The sequence below is a fragment of the Bolinopsis microptera genome, chromosome 7, assembly GCF_026151205.1.
Source record: "Bolinopsis microptera isolate Bmic1 chromosome 7, MBARI_Bmic_1.0, whole genome shotgun sequence".
Classification (NCBI taxonomy): Eukaryota; Metazoa; Ctenophora; class Tentaculata; order Lobata; family Bolinopsidae; genus Bolinopsis; species Bolinopsis microptera.
Genome location: NC_087078.1, coordinates 7,640,451 through 7,661,322, shown reverse-complemented (window position 1 = coordinate 7,661,322; position 20,872 = coordinate 7,640,451). Strand labels below are relative to the sequence as shown.

General features: G+C 39.3%; 1 protein-coding gene across 2 annotated transcripts in view; it reads left to right on the top strand.

Annotated features, from left to right (window-relative positions):
• LOC134818368 (LIM domain-containing protein B-like) overlaps window positions 1-20,872 on the top strand; it is a 33,230-nt gene that overhangs the window by 8,111 nt on the left and 4,247 nt on the right. Inside the window, exons 8-11 of one of the 2 annotated variants that reach the window (XM_063827884.1) lie at window positions 3,448-3,630; window positions 10,405-10,516; window positions 12,263-12,388; window positions 20,268-20,401. In XM_063827884.1, the coding sequence (XP_063683954.1) occupies window positions 3,448-3,630; window positions 10,405-10,516; window positions 12,263-12,388; window positions 20,268-20,401 (555 nt within the window). Of the gene's footprint in view, window positions 1-3,447; window positions 3,631-10,404; window positions 10,517-12,262; window positions 12,389-18,076; window positions 19,910-20,267; window positions 20,402-20,872 lie in introns of those variants that run through there. The other variant, XM_063827883.1, reaches the window with a different exon arrangement.

Here is a 20,872-nt window from a genome sequence, read left to right as displayed (position 1 = left end):
TGCTGTGAGAGCAACCTAATGATATGCTTGTTTATGCTGTTATTATATTATGCTACTTTCCAAACATATTGTCTCTGAAGCCTGCGCTCTTTTACGTTGAGTAGTGTTACGGGGCTAAGGTGGATTCTTATTTGTAGAGGTGGAATGCTGTTGTATTTTGGTGGATTTGAATTGTTTTTTTTTCTCTTCTAGTGCAGATGATCAATTATCGACGTTCTATTTTTTAAATTATTCTACATTTTCAATATTCTTTACATTTCTATGTTCAAAAAACTGAGCACGTTGAAATTGTGGACATTTTCGTCTCGGACACTTAATTGTTGTAATGCGACCATTCACTGTAATATTACACAATGGTCTTATGTGTGAATTGAGTTGTTTGTGGCCACATCTGACAAGCAAAGTTCACCCTGTCCTTTCCTCAGACCTGTGTAGCATGTTGATCTTAAAGTGTTAAATGTTCGCCTGACCCCCTGACTTCAACTGACAAGCAAATCTCGCCGTACATAACGTTTCTCGTGTGACGAACACAGTATTTACTTTGGTATTTGTCAAAATATTTGTGGTGATTAGTGGGTAGACAGTAATATAGTGTAGACAGTGGGAGTAGCAGCTCCCATTTCATTGTGTCCAGGTGATTGTAGAAGCCGCCCTTTTTAGGGCCGCCTTCGTTTGGCTTGATTTTATTCACAATGGTTCAGGATGCTGGGTTATGTGAACTGTGAATTGCTGATAATTTGTGCGAATTTTAGTCACAAGCCATTGCTCTACAGTCTACACCGTTGGCCGTTGTAGTGTTCAATTTGCATGTGATTTTGACTTAGATGTAAATTAAGTAAAGATTGCAATTATCGGAATTAATTGGCAAGGGAATTATGTGAATTATATTATAATTCCCTTGCCAATAAATTCGATATCTATATATATGCGATCTTTATCGACAACGTAATATAAAGAATTACAACTATTTTTATAAACGACAGTATAGATAACACTTATTTCGCATATTATGTAATTACTACTGAATATAATATCATTACCAGGTTAAAACAGCTTTAAATCCAAAAACTTTGATCTATCCAGTGTCTAGCTCAATCTATAAGCCACACCCATTTTCTAAGTGTTGTAGTTTTATTCGTCATAATAAGCTTAAATTTAATTTTTCCTTGCAGCCTACCTACGTGTGATCTAATTCAATCTTCTTTTTAGTTTAAATCACGCTCAAACTTGTCTGTAAAACCTTCTGCAGGACAGATATCTCTTGGTCATATCTTCAATTGAATGTTATATCTTTGATATCTTTCTTTGTAACTGCTAATGTCTGATCAAATGTTGATTATTTCTACTGCCAACTTGACTGTTGCACAATTAAAATGAAACCTCAATTGGGAGGAATCAAGGAACGGTACACAGGTAGAGGTTGATGGACTCCAACAAAGAACCCCACAATTACTTGGTGCGCATGTTTACTGTTGTGAGGGAGAAGAGAATTAGATGAGGTGCTTACTAAAATAGATCAGTCACTTCCCTTAGCCATCATCTTAACCTTATTTCAACATTTGCAATCAGTTTACCATACCCCTGGTACCTTAATTTGATGTTTAGTGTGTTTAGTGGGAGCGAGTGAACAGGTGTATTCCATAGCAAAAGCGGGGCTGAATTTGATCTCAATGAAAATTGGCGCATTCCTTTTCTTTTCTTAGCAGTGCACTAGCTGTCAATAATTAAAGGCACGAATCTCGTACATTCCCATAGATTCTGATTTCTGTGTATACCTGCAGTTATAATAACCTCTCCTCTGAAATCTCGTATTGTTCGAGTATAGGAGAGATCCGCTACCTGATTGTGCTCTATCCTGTTTATTGTTTGCGTTTTGGTTAATGGGGAATGGCAGTGTCATTCACTGTGCAGCGTGCAGTATTTTCAACAGAACCACCTCTATGCTGGGTTTACAACGGCCTGCATTGTTTTCCTACTCTTAATCTATATTTATTAGTGCCATTGTGTCCCACCCATTTTAAGTACCTGAAAGAAATATGCAGGATTTAATTAAATTAGGGCTATGAATTTAATTAGTAACCCTAATTAACTAATTTGCAATTAATGTAGTATAGTTCATTTGTTCACATCCTGAGAGTTTAAATCGAATTTAAGTATTTTGGTTAGGTCATCTGTATTTCTTTTGTACTGATTTAGTCAGCCGTCGTATGCATTTTTGCATTATACTAATAGTTCTCCCATGCTTTTCTTGTAATCCCTTCAGGGCAAACACACCAAATCTGCCCAGCCCAAATGACTTCACAGGAAGTTCAGTGACCATCTCGCACACCATTTTCACACCAAAAACATTGAATGAAATGAACCAGGATGTATTGTGGATTCAGATACTCAATCGTAATTTTACGGTGGAGCGTAGTAACACGAAAAAACTCAACCTGGTTTTTCCATTAATTAGAATTGAAAATGAAGCTCACAAGAAACCGACTGGAATGCTCTTAATGATTATTAAATTTTCCCGGAATTTTGTCGAACCCCTCCTTTCAAAATTGCTTTTTCCCCTCATATATCCTCATTAAAGTGATTAAGCTAATATCTCCCGCTAATGGAGTTCACGTTAACCACCGGAATTTACTGTAATATGATCCGGAATCAAACAAGATATAACCGCTTATTTCCGCTTCACAAAGTTTCCTCCTTGATCGATGGTTTAGAATTTCAGTCACCAACGTACAATCTCTAAAATCCAATATCTAGACACGGGCCTATCTAATAATACTATTCCATTACACGTATCTTCTATTCTAGACTTGTACCAGGCATGTTTTGGCAGCCCCCTCACCGATTAATGAGACTCATTTACCGGTGACAACATTCCGGGGAGACATTTAAATTAGGGTTGTTATGCTATGTTAGTATGCTGTATGTACATGTCTAATGGCTGTGGAATGCCTGAAATAATTTTCACCTTTCTGGGGTTGTTTTGGAGATATCATTGTCTGTATTGGTTCTACGTAAGGTTCGCTCTGCTATAATTTGATTTCCATAGCCGAGTTCCTGCATGGAATCATTCCTTGTTTTAGATTGTACCTATTTTGACGTTTAAATTTTGGTTTCTTTCCAAATTTCATTGAGTTGCCGTTTAGCTGTTTCTAGCGTTTTCTTGGTTTCCTGATGATGCCGACGTTAGCGTTTGTAAAGACCTCTCATACTAATGTAAAAAAGAAAGGTTATTGAAAATAATATAAAATTAATTTGATATCTCTAAGATATTTATCCCTAAGATGATTTTTAAATCATTACAAATCGATTCAAAAATACGAAGATATTATATCAAAACCGCCATAATATTTTGACTTCAAACGACAAATCTCAGAGTTCGAAGTATAAATCCAAAACCAACCTCTATATTTGAACCTCAATCACTGCTAACCCAACATCTCCCTCCAGGATCCCTGGGTAACCTGGCGTGGAACAGAGGACCAGCCGGATCAGCGTTCGGTGGGTCCAGCTCCTTGCTCACCCCCGGCAGCAACCTCAACATAAACCTGAGCCAACAGAGTCCAGGAAGTGTTGGGTATCCAGGCAGTGGCTACGGACCCGGAACTGGGGCTTCAACCCCTGTCACTCCTGGTAAGTTAATAGTTATTCTGAGGGGGGGGGGGGGGGGGGACCACAGGGGCCGGGGGGGGGGGGGGGGGGGGGGCTACAATGTGGGATGTTAGGTTGGGTAGACAATTTAAAAATATTCATTGGATCTTCTTGTGGGAATCACATGGCTTCCTGGGTAATGGAATTCAAGATTGCCTCGGTTATAACACTTCCATTGCTGCCCCTTCTGTTTAGCTTACAGTCTGTATTGCTCTGTTGCGGCGTGACACAACTCGGTGGACCTTCAAATGATGGAAAGTGTGGGGTTGGGTCTGTCCTTATATTATTTGGACTAGGATTGAGGACATTTTTGTATGGTTTCAATGTCACGTGACCTTTGTTTGGGACGTGTTGTTTTCAGCTAGACATAACTTTGTTCCAGTATATTATCCTGTTCTATCTCCACGCTGTGAAACTCAAAGATAGTGTGTCAATCGAGTGATCTGCTTGGTTGCAATTGATTGTAGCGGTAATTAATGTGAAAGCTTTTCTCGTACTATGATGATATGATGTTATATCCCAGACATTTTATCAGCATATTTTATGCTTGATAAATTCCCTTACCCCAATAAAATCCTGAAGAAAATCCCCATACCACTGTGAAGGGATCTGTTAAGCCGAGTACATTGTTCTGAAAGTTGGTTTAAAAGTTGATTATAGCCGAATTGACGTTTATTTGTCTGCCAATTTGCCGGCACGCACTTCGCAAGCAGCACTAATTATTTCTAATTCAGCTTAATCAACATGTTTCATTCTTGCGTTGAGATGGAATTTGTAAAATATTTTCTCTCAAAGGCGGAGATAAAGATTTGTGTAGAATCCGTGTGAAGACATCAAAGTGAGGCCAAATTCATCCGGAATGCATGTCATTTTTTCCTACAAGCTTAAAAGTGCCAATACCGACTAGCATGCCTATTGCCGATACTCTGTTCCTGGTGTCTAAGTATGCTCGTCGAGCGTAATTCTCGGGAATGTTCGAAATGTACCAGAAATATTCGAACACACTGAATCCTGGTAGTCTTGGTCTCAGTCGTAATGAAATGCGGTCAAGATGATACCGCACAAGCACCTCCGTATTTGGGGGTGCGGTGATAATTGGAGCAATGTTGCCTTACCAGGCTTTGCGCCTAAATTTGGCATCTGCTTCAGTCCCTTGTTTATCATGTTTGTTGCGGTAGAGGTCCCAAATCAGTCAAATTATGTGCCACACCTACTAGCTGATAGATGTATTGATTGTTGAAATGCATTTGAGGAAGGAACAATATGCCGTATCAGCAAACTGAAGGCCTGGTAGGTGAGTGCGGAGTTTTATTTTTATATTTAAGTCTTTAGCGCGTGAAAATAAATTTTTAAAACATTCCTGAGGTCTTAGTATGACAAATGAGTTACCTTTTATGTGTTATATCTTCAAAAAGTCTCTCAAATTCAATCAACTCCTTACTTCTGATTGAGGAACAAGATGAGGTACGCTTCTATTTTAGGGGGGGGGGGGCCAAGTGGATATTTGTAGATATTTGGATAATGTCATCCACTTTTTTCGTGAATTATCCATTACAATAATCTACAAATATCTACATTTATCTACAAAAAATGTATATCTCAAATATGTGCCCAGAAATTCTACTGAATTTTTGGAGATAAATGTATAAATTTGTAGAATTTGTAGAATTTTCGTGAATTATCCATTGACAATAATCTACAAATATCTACATTTATCTACAAAAAATGTAAACTCAAATATGTGCCCAGAAATTCTACTGAATTTTTGGAGATAAATGTATAAATTTGTAGAATGTCATCCACTTTTTTCGTGGATTATCCATTCTACATTAATCTACAAATATCTACAAATATCCACTTGGCCCCCCCCCCCCCCCTATTTTAAGGGAAAATCAATTTGGAAGAATGAGGGAAAATCAAATTTTAAGAATGACGTGTTCGTGAAATATCCGGTCCCTTAGTTTTTAAATATGATATGCACGGAAATTGAGTATTATACGCGATAAGTTAGAGAGTCTTGACTTGAACTTAAGTCATCTTATATTTTAATTTGAGTGAGTCCCATTCATCAGTGCTTATTTTTACCATTAAAAATACAATATTGATTAGTACAGGCAGAATATCTCACGCTATACGCTACACTATTAAATGCAAAACAATGGATATACATTGTACACTCCCCTGAAGTTAGCCGGAACTAATTTGTTACAGTCCTCATCAGCCACATATACCTGTTATCAATAATTGCATTACAAAATGTAAATTCTCATGACGCAACGGTGAATCCGATACCTACCACCCAGAATAAAGTAATCGAATTTATCTGAACCTGCGTGTGAGAGAGAGAGAGAGAGAGAGAGAGAGAGAGAGAGAGAGAGAGAGAGAGAGAGAGAGAGAGAGAGAGAGAGAGAGAGAGAAAGAGAGCTGTTCTATCTCTCTCATGCGGCTCATCCTTTACTTCTCTCCCGAGCTGGTTTGACATTCTTGCTTTCTCTAAATTTGCTGCTAGTTTTATTATATTATATGATCTGTAGGTTAAAATGTGGAGTCCCCACCTTGTTATAAATACGGCTGGGGTTAAGTTTTAAACTGTTGTTCGTTTGCGTTGCTGGGTTGTAATGTAGCATCCCTGATTTATCATGGACTGTGACTCCCCGATCCCGAGAGGAAGGCCACCTCTACCTCCTCCTCAGAATGGGAGACCCCCTCTGAGCCCTCCTCAGAATGGGAGACCCCCTCTGTCACCGGCTCAATCTCATGACTATGATTTAGACTACGACTGGGTTGGGTTGAACTCTGACTATGACTATGACTATGGTAAGATTTATATTGAAGGAGATGAAAAAAACATGTTTTGCATAGTGAATAGAATTGTTACCCTTTACACTCACGTCTCACACTCATAATGTACCCCTATGCACCCTCATGGAGTTTCAACTAGGTATAGAATAATTTGCCAAGGTTCACGATTATTTAGAATGTTCACTGTGTGTTCGTTTGCGTAGTTGGAATCTTGATCCTGATATATCTTTGTTCTGATTTATGGAATGTTCTCCCAAGCCGAGAGGCAGGCCACCTCTTCCTCCTCCTCCTCTAGCCCCATCACTACAGAGAAGAAGGCCTCCTCTGTCACCTGTCAATAGTCACGACTATGACTATGATTGGGTCGGGTCCGGGTTGTACTTTGACTATGACTACAGTGATTATGGCTACGGTGAGATTGTTATTGTAACAGAATCTTAACACATATCATGGTTACTGGCTAGTACACAATCGGAATGTACTCATGGAATTCTAGCTTTGTGTTTGTTTGGAATCATTTCCAAAGATTAGCCGCCAATAATGTGCTGGGTTACATTCATGGCTATTACATTGCTATCACATTGCTATTACATTGCTATTACATGACTACTAAATTTTTGTTATGACTATGAATGATGGGATTAAGTAAATCCAATAGTAATCATGCAGTGTTGTGAATAGCGGGAACGGACTGAAAATTTAAAAATTATTTACGACTAAGACATAAATAAGCAACAAGATCATATGCATTTTAATGCTGTTCTCGGCTGATTAAAAGAGAGAGAAGTAAATGTTTCTATTCTGTGCTACTGCTTTCCTGCTTAATGCACTAGTGGCTGGTTTTGGCGCCTCATCAAAGGCAAGCACTCTTCATTTCGACCACCACTGTCTCCGTTCAATAGACACTCTGTGTTTTCCACACGTTTGCTTGTTATCAAAGTTCACACCGTCTCCATTCAACCGGCCGTGAATCTCCACTGTAACTCCTTAACAAGAAAAGCAGAACTACCTAGCACTACACACAACTCACATTGTTTAAATTCCCACCTGGACAGGTTTTATAATGATCGTGCAGATCTTTACCTGTTCTCATATCCCGTAATTCTGAACTGCACCAGGATAATAGTTTAATCCCCAGCTAATATACACTGATCAGGAGAGTTAAACCTGCTCTCTCTCTCTCCTAGTTGTTGTGCAGTATTAATACCTGTCTGTGTACACGCTGTACGTATTTCTCATTCTCACATGGAACCTTCTTCAATTCACTTTGTTGCGGCTCATGGTGGCAACTGGCAGTGATATTTCTTTCACGATTTTTGTTTTCGTGATGCGATTTTTGTTGTTGTCTAATGTTTGAACATTGCTTTTGAGTAGAGTTTGGGTATTTGAAGTTCCTACATATTTGCATAGATAGCTGCGCAGTTGAAGGTTAGTTTCTCTTGGAGTGGTGCCAATTCTGTTTTCAGAGCGGTGATCCTATTTATTCTTGGAATGTGTGTACATGTGTGTGTGTGTGTGCGTGTTATGGATGTAGACTCTCTATTCTCTAATATACTTTGTAACACTTAAATCGAATTTAGTTAAAGGTATCTCTGGAATGTATATTCGTTTAACACGGCATCTTATTTGTGAACTATGGGACATTCACAAAGATAAGAGTTCTATAAACCCATTTTGCCAGACAAACACACAAGTGCAAATGCAGCCTCAAAAACATCTAGAATCTAGATACTAAACATTAAAAGAGATAGAGTTGCGAAGTCACGTGACACACTTTACAACCAGTGTCTGAACGGAGGGAGGTACTGAAGGGAACTGCTGAACCCAGGCTAGCCGTTAGAAAGACAACCTGAAGTGACGCCATCACGTCATAAAGCCATACCCTCGTTAACGACCTCTTATCTCCCCCATCTCCAAACAGCTACTACAGTACTGCTACTGATCCCCACACATCATGTTATGAGGATATCATGTTGTAGGAGAGGTGTATTATTATAAAAGTAGTATTGTTTGTTGTATGCGTTCGCTATTTGTATAAAGTGTGGACGTCCTCTACGAGCTGGTTTATCGTAGTGTCGGGGTTTTTGTTTTCTTTCTTGTCGGATCTAGACTCATTTCTGGAAACTTCCAAGCTCAGTTTCGTGAAAAGTCGTCAGCATGTTTAATTTCAAAAGGTTCTTGAAGGATACCCACGACCCGGAGCGTCGAGCTGATAATAGGAAGTCTCGAAAGTTCAGTCTTCAACCGAGTGCTTGGAAGACGCATCCTGGGTTGGGACAAAGACGGTCTACTCATGTGGGGGTTATCGACCAGCCCCCTCTTACTCCTAGTGCTCCTTGCTCTCCGCCGGAGGAGGATAAACCTATTCCCAGGAGGAAGAATAGTAAGTTGGATGGTCCACTTTAACCGTACTTACTCCATGTCACTCAGTTTTCTACCAATCAGAAGCACTGTTTTAAGTGTTCTGATGAATTTGAAGTGTTCTGATGTGTTGGTGGATAAAGATTACCGATGATATGTCATCAGTCATCACTTGGTAAAACTAAAGACTTGAGTTCTTCTTGGATCGTGTATAGTTTTAGTGCTAATTGATCGCCACGACAATGTTTGAGCTGAAGTTGTAAAACAGTCAGACACCACGTGGTGTTTCCTCTATCCTTACACCACGTGACACGTTGTTGTCAGATCACGTGATGTTTCCTCTATCCTTACCCCACGTGACAGTTCTTCTCCTTACCATGCCCATACTTCCACAGACACCCCGATGTTACAAAATCACATTATTGTCGACTTATACCTTTGGGATAAGTATCACACCCGCATCCAGACGAAACTATGTGTAATTGTGTACGGTATTGAGTATGGAATTCTTGTGTTGAGTAATGGTGGTTGTTTGATATCGGCTACATAATATCGATATATAGAAACTTCCAGCAGACAAAAATGTATGTTGCCAAGACCAGGTAGAAAAGAAGCCGCGCCGGGTGATACTTAGTAATTAATGATCAATGGGTGATGGTAAATGGGCAATGGGCCGAGTCGTTGGTGATGGGGATGTAAAAATATGTTTGGTTAATCCACAAAGTGTTCCCTCCTCTGTTACCATACCCCAGGGCCCAGGCTACTCAAAATTTGGCAACATTTTCGCCCCATATCTCTGATTCTCTTTTACACTGATTGAGTACCCTCATAACACCTCATTTAATTGCACTGAGTGTCATCGAGAATTAATACATGATAGTCTAGCAAAACATGTAACATTCCTTTTAGCTACATTCCTTTTAGCTACTCCCCTACCCTCCTTCAAGTTCAACATTTTTGTCTCATTGAAGCGTTGAGTTCACCCCTTTTTCCGACTTATACAGTATTCACTCAAAGTGATCAGATTGTCATCCACCAACATGCTCGTTACCGCCTAATGAGGCTCACTGTTGCTCGCTAGCGAATAGCTCCCGATGAGATTACTGATTGGGTGACGAAATCACGTATCTGCAATATCTTAAAAGGGTCATAACTCGGTCAAATTGTGAACAACCAACTTGAATTTTGGGAAAGCACTTCAATTATCAAACCAAATATGTCTAGAAACTTTGAAGTTCCTAGCTGAAAGCGTTCTCACTTTATGGTGACAAAACCGAAAAAGAGGGATTGGCGTGTAATTAGTAATTAGTTAAATTTGACGAAACGTTCAGGAAATCTAAGTTTGACCCATATCTATAATCTCTGAAATTTCTGTGCAATTCTAAGAAGAATTACGTGAGTTATTAAAGGGTTGCGTGTGGGCAGTTACTTCTGGGCCACCGCCCACCCTGTATTATCAGACCCCACCTACCTAGAGCCGGGGTAAACGTCCTCCAACTCGAACATTAATCTATTTCTCCCCCAGAACCCCATACATTTTCCCCAGAACCCCACACATTTTCATATTAATTCTAACCCATATTGTCTCCCCAGGCACCCCAGACGGCAGATCTCCAGGCCTGCACAGAGCTAGCGTGTACCTGCCTCAACAAGAAGTTCCTGGTGCTAACGGCATGTACGGTTCTGGATACAACGGCTTCGACAGGTATATATTTACTGAGAACTTACTTTTAACTTAGATCTAGAACTTACATAAAAGTTAAAACTTATCTAAAATATATTTTAAGCTTACATTAAACTTAATTAAGACATCTTTGTATTGTAGTCTGTACTCTAAGTTTATTGCAGTCGCAGATGTTATTGGTGTCTGGGATAACTGGAAATTCAATTTACTTCACGTTAATGTGTATCAGTCGGTATCAGACAAGAGTCATCTGAAAACAAAATGTACATAGTTTACTTCTCTGATTGTTTGGGCACTATTTGTGCCAAAATCTGAATCTACCAGTACGTGAGATTTGATGTACAATATATTGCTAGAATAATCTGCTTTGAAAAACCTAATCTAGACTTGAACACTGCAGTAATCAAAAGTTAATTTCTAAACAAACTAATATACTGAGTCATCGAGTCTGTCGCCATAGTTTCGTGGTGTTATTTTGATCGTGGTATGTACAATGTACAATGTACATTGTACATTGTACATCCCATAATGGAGGTGTGAGAAATCGGCACCTAAACGTGACGAGCACTTCTTTGTCTTCTATAATCCATCTGTGCGTGACGAATGACGATAATAAATATCTCCAGAATTTACGATTTAAAACAACTTTATGATCATTATAATATGTATGTGGTTAGAAACATATGACAGGAAAACTCGATTTAATTTTTGGGCTTGGTATTTAGTGTAAAATACCTGAGCTAATTAAATTAGCCACTTGTTTTTTAGATCACTGCGGGGCGCCAAGTGTAAGCTGGCCAAAAAATGTTTGCCATTCTTCGGTTTATTTTTGAATCAGTTCTTTTCTTTCTCGATAGAAAAAAATGTTCTGAGAACTCAAAGCTAGTGAAGGTCACGTCCAGCAAGTTGCGTTCAACTTCAAGCAGGTTTTTTTGTCATTTTTACAATGGACATTATCCGTTTTTAAGCTTGCTTTACATGATTGATGGCTCCGCATCAATTTTAAATAACAATGAATTTGGTCTTTATCTGAATGTAAGGAGCTACCTGTTGTTAAGATTCGATCATTTTCGTTTCAAATTTGGATTGATTACGAAATTGAAAAAGGTCCTAGCTTGTTGAATGTTTTTTCTGCAAACGAAATTTTTTTTCGGTTAACCTGCCTCGAAAATTGGCAAAATTTAGACGAAAAATTTCATTGAAAATTATGAAATAGACTTCTCTACGAGCCTGTCCGTATATCGTTAAGAAAACTTGTTGAAACAGCTAGATGCTTCTGTTTCAAAATAAAAATTTAAGAATAAGTCAAAAAATCCAATCTACTTAATTTTCGCATAAAACCAACTGCAACTGTCAGATAATGTATTATTGTTCTGTACTATCAATCCATACAAAAGAAAACTTGCTTAATCTCTGAAGTCTGAACACCATGGAAAATGGATAGTAAAATGCTTGAACTACTTACATGCGATCCAATTTGAATCCATAGAAACACAGCTTTTGAATCCCTACAAAAGTTTCAAGATCCAAGACAGTTCTGTATAATAAGAGCCGGATGTTTCCAGTAGCACCACCCCTTTGTACTGATTAGCATCACTAATCATGCAGAGCTAATTAACAGCCACGGTCATGCAGAGGAAATTGCACTTGTACGTGATTTCCACTGATTCCCAGAAGTACCAAAAAATGTGTGCTGGTATATCAAGCAAACTGTTATATATCCGTTATTTTTAGTTGTACTTGATTCCTGAATTTATTGCTCCGCAGTATCGCTGAATCTCAGGACGATCTCTCTAAGAAGGACTGTTTCCTGTGTAAAGAGCGCTTACAAGACGTCAACAGGAAGGCTATCATTACAACTAACGACGGACATTGGCACGAGGAATGTTTCGTGTAAGTCTTTTATTATTTACTTTATTTTATTTTATTTATTATGGCTGATATTTTAATGATTGTTTAATGATTTTAATTGATAATTTCTTTATTGTCTCACTATTTGCCACTATATTCACCAATCACCAAGCCACGATCTGTTACGACAGCTTCACTACAACAACTTATAACTAGTTATTATAACAATTTATAACAGTCGCAATATAATTTGAGGAGTGACGTTTTTAGTGGTGAAGTTTATCAACAGTCAACCTATGATGGGTTTCTTTGCAAAGGGAGGTCCTAACTAATTGTTGGCTTGCTTATTGACTCAATATGACAATTTGTTACTTTATTTACAACTTTTATATTGACTTTTATTTACAATTTACATTCTTGCTGATCCAATCAGTGATTGAATCTATGTTTGACTAGCACTTGTTTTCTGATTCCAGTTTTCGAACCTAATAAATGATTAACTTGTTTAGGACACGAAAGAAGTAAAGATACTGATTTTTATATCTGGATACTGGCGGGGAAATGAACCATATTATCATGACATGTCACAGCGATAAAATCAGCCATCAGCTGAACCAATCAGATTGCAACATGGTTCACCTCCCAATCAGTATCCAGATCTGATATAATTATAATAGCATATTATTCATCGCATACCACAACTATCATCCCTCCCACGGAATTTTAATGATAAGAGTAAAGCCGAGAGACGGCGGGTCCTAACCCTTCAGACACGACATGAGCACTACAATCTAACATTAGAACACATCACATAACCAGTACGTTCTCTGAACCACCACACACAAGCTGGTAGATCACGTGACCACAGTCTCTCGCACAAGAAGATATGAGCACATTACTGTGAGATACCACCCTCATGCTGACGACGTGTCGGGACCTGCATCACACCAAGCTCCGGTGCTCTTCCACACTTGTGGAGGAAGAGTTTCCCTCCACTTCAGGACTTCTTGCGGAGGAGGTGCTCACCGCACACTGGTTCCGGACCAGGTTCCCAACACTTCAGGTCTTGAAGGAGTTCAAGAGATGATCGGGAGAGGCTTCATTGTGAGAGGGGGGTATGTGGTACATGGTCAACAACTAGTCTGAGGTGCACTGACTAAGACTGCCAGAGCTGGCTGAGCGACTGCCCGAGCTGGCTGAGACTGTCCGAAAGTCTACTTACTACTAGGATGTGTTGTGAGTCCCGGAATATTTTCCCAGGAATTTGATATTATCTGGTATCCTCCCAGTTTTATGGTTTAATCGCCTCGTGGTGTATTAAGCGTCGTTATGCGTGGATTATGCGTCTTTATAAGTTCGGTTAGTTCAAAAGGTGGAGTTTATGTTTGTGGTTACTGTGGAATGTGGTGTCTATGTTGCCACACTGTGAGATCCTTCTTTGATAAGGTCTTTTTGATGGTTTTCACCGCTGAGCTCTTTGAGTTGTGATTGATTCTTTTCTCTTTGTCTGAATCTTTACTTGTGAGTGGAGAAAACAGGCGGTGAACTGCGTTGAACTGATATACTGTATCTACATAGTGTTTCAGCAATACTAAATTAGTATATAATATTATATACTTATTAGCCCTGTATTAGTAAATTACTAATGTATTGTATAATATATTAGTAATACTAATACAGAGCTATGTTAAAGTGCTAATCTGGTGCTTCATCTTCTGAGAACGGTGCATGTAACAAGTGAGAAAATCCTGATCCCACGTGTTTTTATCTAGATACTTATTTAACTATTTAACTTTGGCTAGCAAACACCATTTAGTTCATTTTTGGCCAGCCATTAACAAGAAGCGAAGCTACACATTTAAAACCTTATATTATAACGGTTTCCCTTTTGGCTTCTGTAAGTGTATAAACCCAAGGAATCCTTGGACGTCAAGGACGGTCTATGTAATAGGGCAAAACTAAGATTCGAATCCACTACCTCTAGAATCTAGAGTCTAGATCGGAAAGTGCGTGATTTAGCCTAGTGAGGAACTGAGACAAAACGCGTTCTTCACTATTTATTCTGAAGTTACGTTTATGAAACTATATGGTAAACGGTTATATCCTGATTTAAAACAAGCATTCGTTTCGGAGTCTTATTTCGGTCTAATATTCATAATGCGATATTATATATTGTGTCGATATTGTTTTGCAATTTGGTCAGTGAAACTTATATTGGCGCCAAGAAACAACCGCCAATATTATAACTAACGTGAACAGTCCATGCACATGATAGATATTGAAAGTTGTAAAGTTATGGAAATTGGCACCTAAGCAATCAGTCAAGCTTCCTGTTCAAGTTCTGTATTCTATAAATAGCACCTTCTGCCCCACCTGAACTGTCACAAGCGCTAACTGATGTTGAACAGTTTAAATTACAAGTAAATCAGCTCATCTCTCTCGAATGACTTTTCCGTCCAAAATGAACACTAGTTTCCTCGGTTACTAGTCGGTACCAGTCAGCACCAACTCAGTTATTACCCTAGTCCCCTGTATTTAGAATTCAGTTGCCACACGTGGACTTGTTGTTTGATGTATCTTTGTTTGAGGTCAGGACGAATGGACAGTGGGCAATGGGCATCCAGTATCCATGTAGTATATATTGTTTAAACGTACAACTTCTGTTTTAACGTCGGGCAAGTTCACGAATTTAAAACCTGGAAAGCTTGAGGTATGATTTTAAAACAACTTAAAGCTCTGTGGCTCTGATGGTTCCTTGCCAGGGAGGATCTCGATAAACAGCATTTAAAATCTTAATCTCAATTAGTAATCGCTTCAAATAGCATAGTATAATCAAAGGTTGATAAGTAATCTGCTGAGAAAATAGATAACATTTCATGAGCGGTGATTAACCGCATATTATGTATAATTGCATTATGCAGCCAATGATTAGTATGCTGAGCAGCACATTTGTTTAAAATTAAACTGATTATAATTGCAGTACTTGATTAAACTTGTTGAATTGTAGTCCATTTGCTTCACTGAGTTTGTAATCAGTTATACGCCAAATTTCTCCCATTTTAATTGTATAGCTATCTGGACAGCCTTCTTGTATCAGCTTCAGTAGATAGTAGATACATACATTTACTACATCTACTACAGTAGATACATACATCGTTCAGATCCTGAGATACCGTGATGGTTTGGTTTTCTCATTTTTAGGGGGGAAAAGCAGTTTGAACTAGCTGCATTTATATATAATAATAGCAATTTATAATAATAGCAATGTCTTCCTATATATAGGAAGACATTGCTATTATATAGGCAATATCGAAATCTCATTCAGCTGCATTCTTCAAATTGTGGTCACGTTGAAAGCACAAATCATAATATGGTCGGCACTCGGCATCAACCGTTAAACCGTATTGCTTGCTGTAACACTCAAGCAATACGATCGAATGTTATGTCCATTAATGCGACCATTGTCCCCTTTTCACTAGTATACTGAAGCATTAGTATAGTATTAGTAACAATCAATGACAATGCAACGCCCTGGTTTGATGTTGATCAATGTTAGGCTGATCGCTCTTTCCTTCTCTTTTGTTCTCATCTGCAACTCATCTTTTGACACGTCCGTACTCCGTAGTCTTGCGAAATAGTCTAATTAGAAAAAGCCTACACTAATACTTTTTGTCTTAGAGACGTAACCTAGCCAACTCCCTGCTGCTTTCGTCAGAACTGTACTCTTATTCGGTAGTACGATTGTTCTCGTATAAGTAATAAGAGTGAATTTTACTGGGATGTTGTTTTCTTTTGTTGGTTTTCTTAGATATAAAGTGATCGCGCATTTGTAGAGAGATCACTAATTTAAGCTCAATAATTTAGGCGTTATTTTTTGGCCTGCTCAGTATTTTTGGCGTCTCTTTTTGGCTAGGAGAATATTTTAGGCGTCAACATTTGCCCAGCCGGCCAGCCTATATATTTTGAAGCGACTGGGTCGTAACAGGAAGCGTATAGCATATTGCCGTGCCTTGCTCATCCCTTACAAATGTACCGACAGAAACCCCTAACTCAGTGATTAAGCAATATGTGAAATGTGAATATGCCGACCTAATATGTACCACATATCCCGACGGCCGACATATGCCATAATTACTGCTATCTTCATCATATTGTAAGGCTCCCTACTGCCCTACCCTTCTTTGGAACCATATCATGAGGTACTATAACAGTGTTTATGGTACAGATCTATTTGGGTCACCCGGGGTAATATCTATTTGGGTGCAATATATAGCGGTGTATATATATTTTGATAGGACTTTACAAATGCTTCCAGAGTCCTTATAATTCCCTTTATCTTGTGTCACCTATATTGTTGATCGCCCTGGAATCTCCTTATCAGCAAGTGTCAATAGGGTTAATGACATGCTGTCTTGCATATCGGTTATCTTGAGCCCTCAAAGCTCTGGAGGCGCTGCACATTTTGACAACACATTTGGAGTTCATCATTTCATCAGCTTTACTCAATTTTGTGCTCTACGTCATGAAACATTTCAGACATAATAGCTTTAAATCAGGGTCCATGGCACGAAACTTTAGAGTACAATTTTAGTGGAGGAAGAGAGGAAACCTGTATCATATCAGGAAATGAGAAGCCGTAGGTCAGTCATCAAGCCACTCCTAGTGGTGTTAGATCCAGCAACATTCCAGCACTAGTATATTCCTTCCTGTACATCACATACGTTCACAGATCAATGCTCTGTGCTGTTTTGTCGCACTCTTTTGTCGTACACTTTGTTATCAGTTAGCAAGCTTTACTCCAGTTTGTGTCCTGCAAATTGTTATCAGTCAGTTTGCTCTACTCCACCTTTACCCCACCTTTACCCCACCTATTGTCCTCCACGTTGTTATCACTACTTTTGTTATCACTGCCTGTCAGTAAACTCCACCGTTACTCCACCGTATGTGGAGTCCATGTTGTTATCTTTACAGCTTTGTGTCGTGATAAAGGGTATTATGTTTTGTGGTGGCAATCATTATCTTAGCAGGCAATACGCTTTAGAGGTCGCAGTTTGTATAAATATGATCGTGAGCAGCTTTAGTTTTATTTTTAGGCTTATTTGTTGTTCAGATTCAGCTTCTAATTCTATATTTTAGGTCTTACTAATTTTCAACATTGATCACCCTTTATTAGACCAACTAGCAAGTCAATGTTGCTAGATACATTATCGAGCCAATCGAATCGTTATATAAACTGATTTCTGTTGTATTGCTGAGTAACTTAATGGGCTTCTCCACTCGCGCAGTTATTGTTTGTTGTAGATGATGAACACTGAACAGGACGTGTTAAAAGTTAAAATTGCTTTTAACTTGATTTAGAGGCTTTGTTTAAGGTTTAAAACTCAGCTTCATCCTCGGTTCTGTACACGCGATTCCATTTACTTTGTTATTTTGCCAGTCAGTAGGTCTTCAGAGTTCATATCACCAGTAATTGTTTCAATGCCATGGTGCACCCTTGGCTATCACTGGAAGTCGTACATGAAATGTAATTTAGCTCCTGATGTTGTGATATAGGTTTGTGGCATGAAGTTGTAATTTGAAGTTGTTATACGAAGTCGTTATTTAAAATATAATCTAAAAATCGTAGACCTGATAATAATAATAACCATTACTTATTTCGATACTCTACGTTGTTACATTTCAATAACATATTCCTTTATAACTTTACATCACTGATTATAAACATTTGTGTTTGTAGATGGCTGAACCTGTGGCTGAACACGCTGGTGAAGGCAACTGTTTTAAGTTTGTAGTGCGAGGAAACTACGAGGATACGCTCCGCTACCTCGAGAGGGAAAAGGCCAAACAGCGAGCTGATGTGAGGTTCGCTTTCGATACCCGGAAATGCTCAGTGGACCAGAACTGCCAGACTCCTGATAATTTCTTCCACGACGTATTGCAGCTTCACCATGCTACTGGCACTATTCGCCGTAAGAAGGCCCTTATCGAGGAGAATCGCAACCGGTACAGCAAAGATTCTGGTTTCTCGGATTGGAATAGCCTAGAGCGAACTAGTCAGAATAAAGTCAGTATGGATAGGACGCCTATCAGCCAGATTCAGTTTCAGCCGCCAATTGACACAAGCGATTTAGTGCTGGACCAAAACATAATCGATCTGATTGATCTTGGTAGGTTTTCTCACCTTACGCGACCTGACCCACTTGAGCACGTCCTGGAGAACCAGAAAGCGCACTTCTCCTCTCAGAGCAGCTTAACTTCCACAAGCACCTGCACATCTCAAAGCACTTGTGCATCCCAAAGCACTTGTGCGTCTCAAAACACGCCACATAGCAGAGGATATCGTAGTTCCCTGCCATGTATTCAAAATACGCCGCAACATAGCAGGTCGTCTCGAAGTTCCCTGCCAGCTATTCAAAACACGCCACAACATAATAGATCGTCTCGAAGTTCCCTGGCTTCAACTACCTCTTCTCAACCAGGCCAGATATATAACCACAGTGATTCCTACCAGAGTGACTACAGCGAGCTGGTCCCAGAAGAGGTGGACTACTTTGACAAGCACGCTCTGGACATTGAGAGGATCAGTCCTACACAGGCCACGGTGCAGCTGAGCAAGAAAGTGCGAAACAAGCATCTCCAGGAGGTGATCCGGACTAATGTGAAGAACAGGGTCTCAGCCCAGTCCACTCTCTCTGATCTCTTCGAGGATCTGGATGATTTGTGTGATGGGATAGCTAATAGGATACAAGAGAAGCTGATCGAGAAGACTGATAGTGGTACAGGGCCGTCTAGTCCGTTTTCAGATAGAACAAGACGTGTATCTGCTTTTGATAGCCCGATCCTTCCTAGAAGAACTTCTGAGTACACCTCCAGAGAAACAACCCCGGTCCCCAACAATGCTAATCAGGATCCACTTGATCCTGCCCGTAAATCTTCCATTAATTTGGAACTCGACTTGGATCGAAATAATTCTATGAATGTGGAGGTGCCTCGATACAAGAACACTGAAACTCAGTACAGTCCTGAGCTGAAGAGGAAGAAGAAAGGCAAGACAAAGAAACTCTTCAGATCTAACTCCGCTGGTGATATCCTAGACGAAGTACCACAACTATCTGAACTTCGAAAGATTGAAAACAAAAAAGCAACTTCCATGAAGAGAAAATCGTCCTTATTTGATGATTTCAAACGGCGAGTCTCCATCAAACCATCAGCGAAGGCACCAACACTAGCACCAACACCAGAACCTCCCCAACCCCCAACACCTCCTCCAGAGATAGAGTACAACGAGGACACAACCAAAGACATCCAGACTCCCCGTTACATCCACAAGCAGCACGCCAAAGTCATGTCAGAGATCAAGGATGCTATGGAGGTGGCGCAGATGGACATCCCAGCCATGTTCATATACGATGTGGATCTCCAGAACGAAGTGTGGGTCTCCCAGCCTGGTGATAAGAGGATATTCCAGCTGGAGAAGGCTTGTTATGTTTGTAGGGAGGGGTTTAAGAAGAGTGCTTTTATTGTGTGCAGCGGTGGTCTGTTCTGGCATTCCGCCTGCTTTTTGTAAGTGTTGGGCAACTCTATTCTTAGTATAAATAATACGCTTAATTCGATCAAAATATTTATACTCGACATTCCAAATATTTAAACTCAATTCATTGATTAACATATCAATTTTAATATACGGATCACCTGATGACGGAATTTCGTATCAATACCACAATGCATTGACTGACTTGACTGTAACTCAAAGATGCGCACTCCAATCATGACACTCATTGCATCAGTTCATACTTCATACACATCAGATAACGATGTATTGTAAGATCTGAACATTATAATATCCCTACTAGTATTCACAATTACATCCCTAATTGATAATTATATCCCTATTTAAATCCCTAATAATATATTTTTACAGGTGCGTGCAGTGTTTCCAACCGTTCAAGGACCCCAACGACCCGTCCCAGGAAAGCGTGTTCTACGAGCACGAGGACAGACCCTACTGTCACAACTGTTACACTGTCAACTTCGCTCCCATGTGCTTCACTTGTGGTACGTTCACATCTTGGTGCTTTAGTTACTTTAGTGCTTTAGTTTGTTTAGTTAGAAATATAATAATTGTGATTTAGTTACAATGCTGTTTAAGTTGCTTTTTTGAATATAGTTGCGGCTTCTAAGTTCTACTGCTGTTCCCGTTAAGGTTTCATAGTTGAAATTTAAGGCGTTTGCATAATTTATGGTGAGCGGATTTTGAGAGTAACAGTAGTAATGTACTGAAGCGGTATGCAGGTTATAAAAAATGTGCTTTTTAGAGCCTAGCGGTATGTAGATTGTAGGTGGTAAATACTTTTGTACTCAAATATAATCTGTTAAACGAGGTATGTAGTTAGTAAATCGTGCTCCAAGTCTATTAAATACGCATTATACTTAATGAGTTAATGCAATGTTTCAACGCAATTCATTCCAAGTCATGATAATTGGATGAAAATGCACGTGCGTCACAGAATATATAATAGGTGGAAT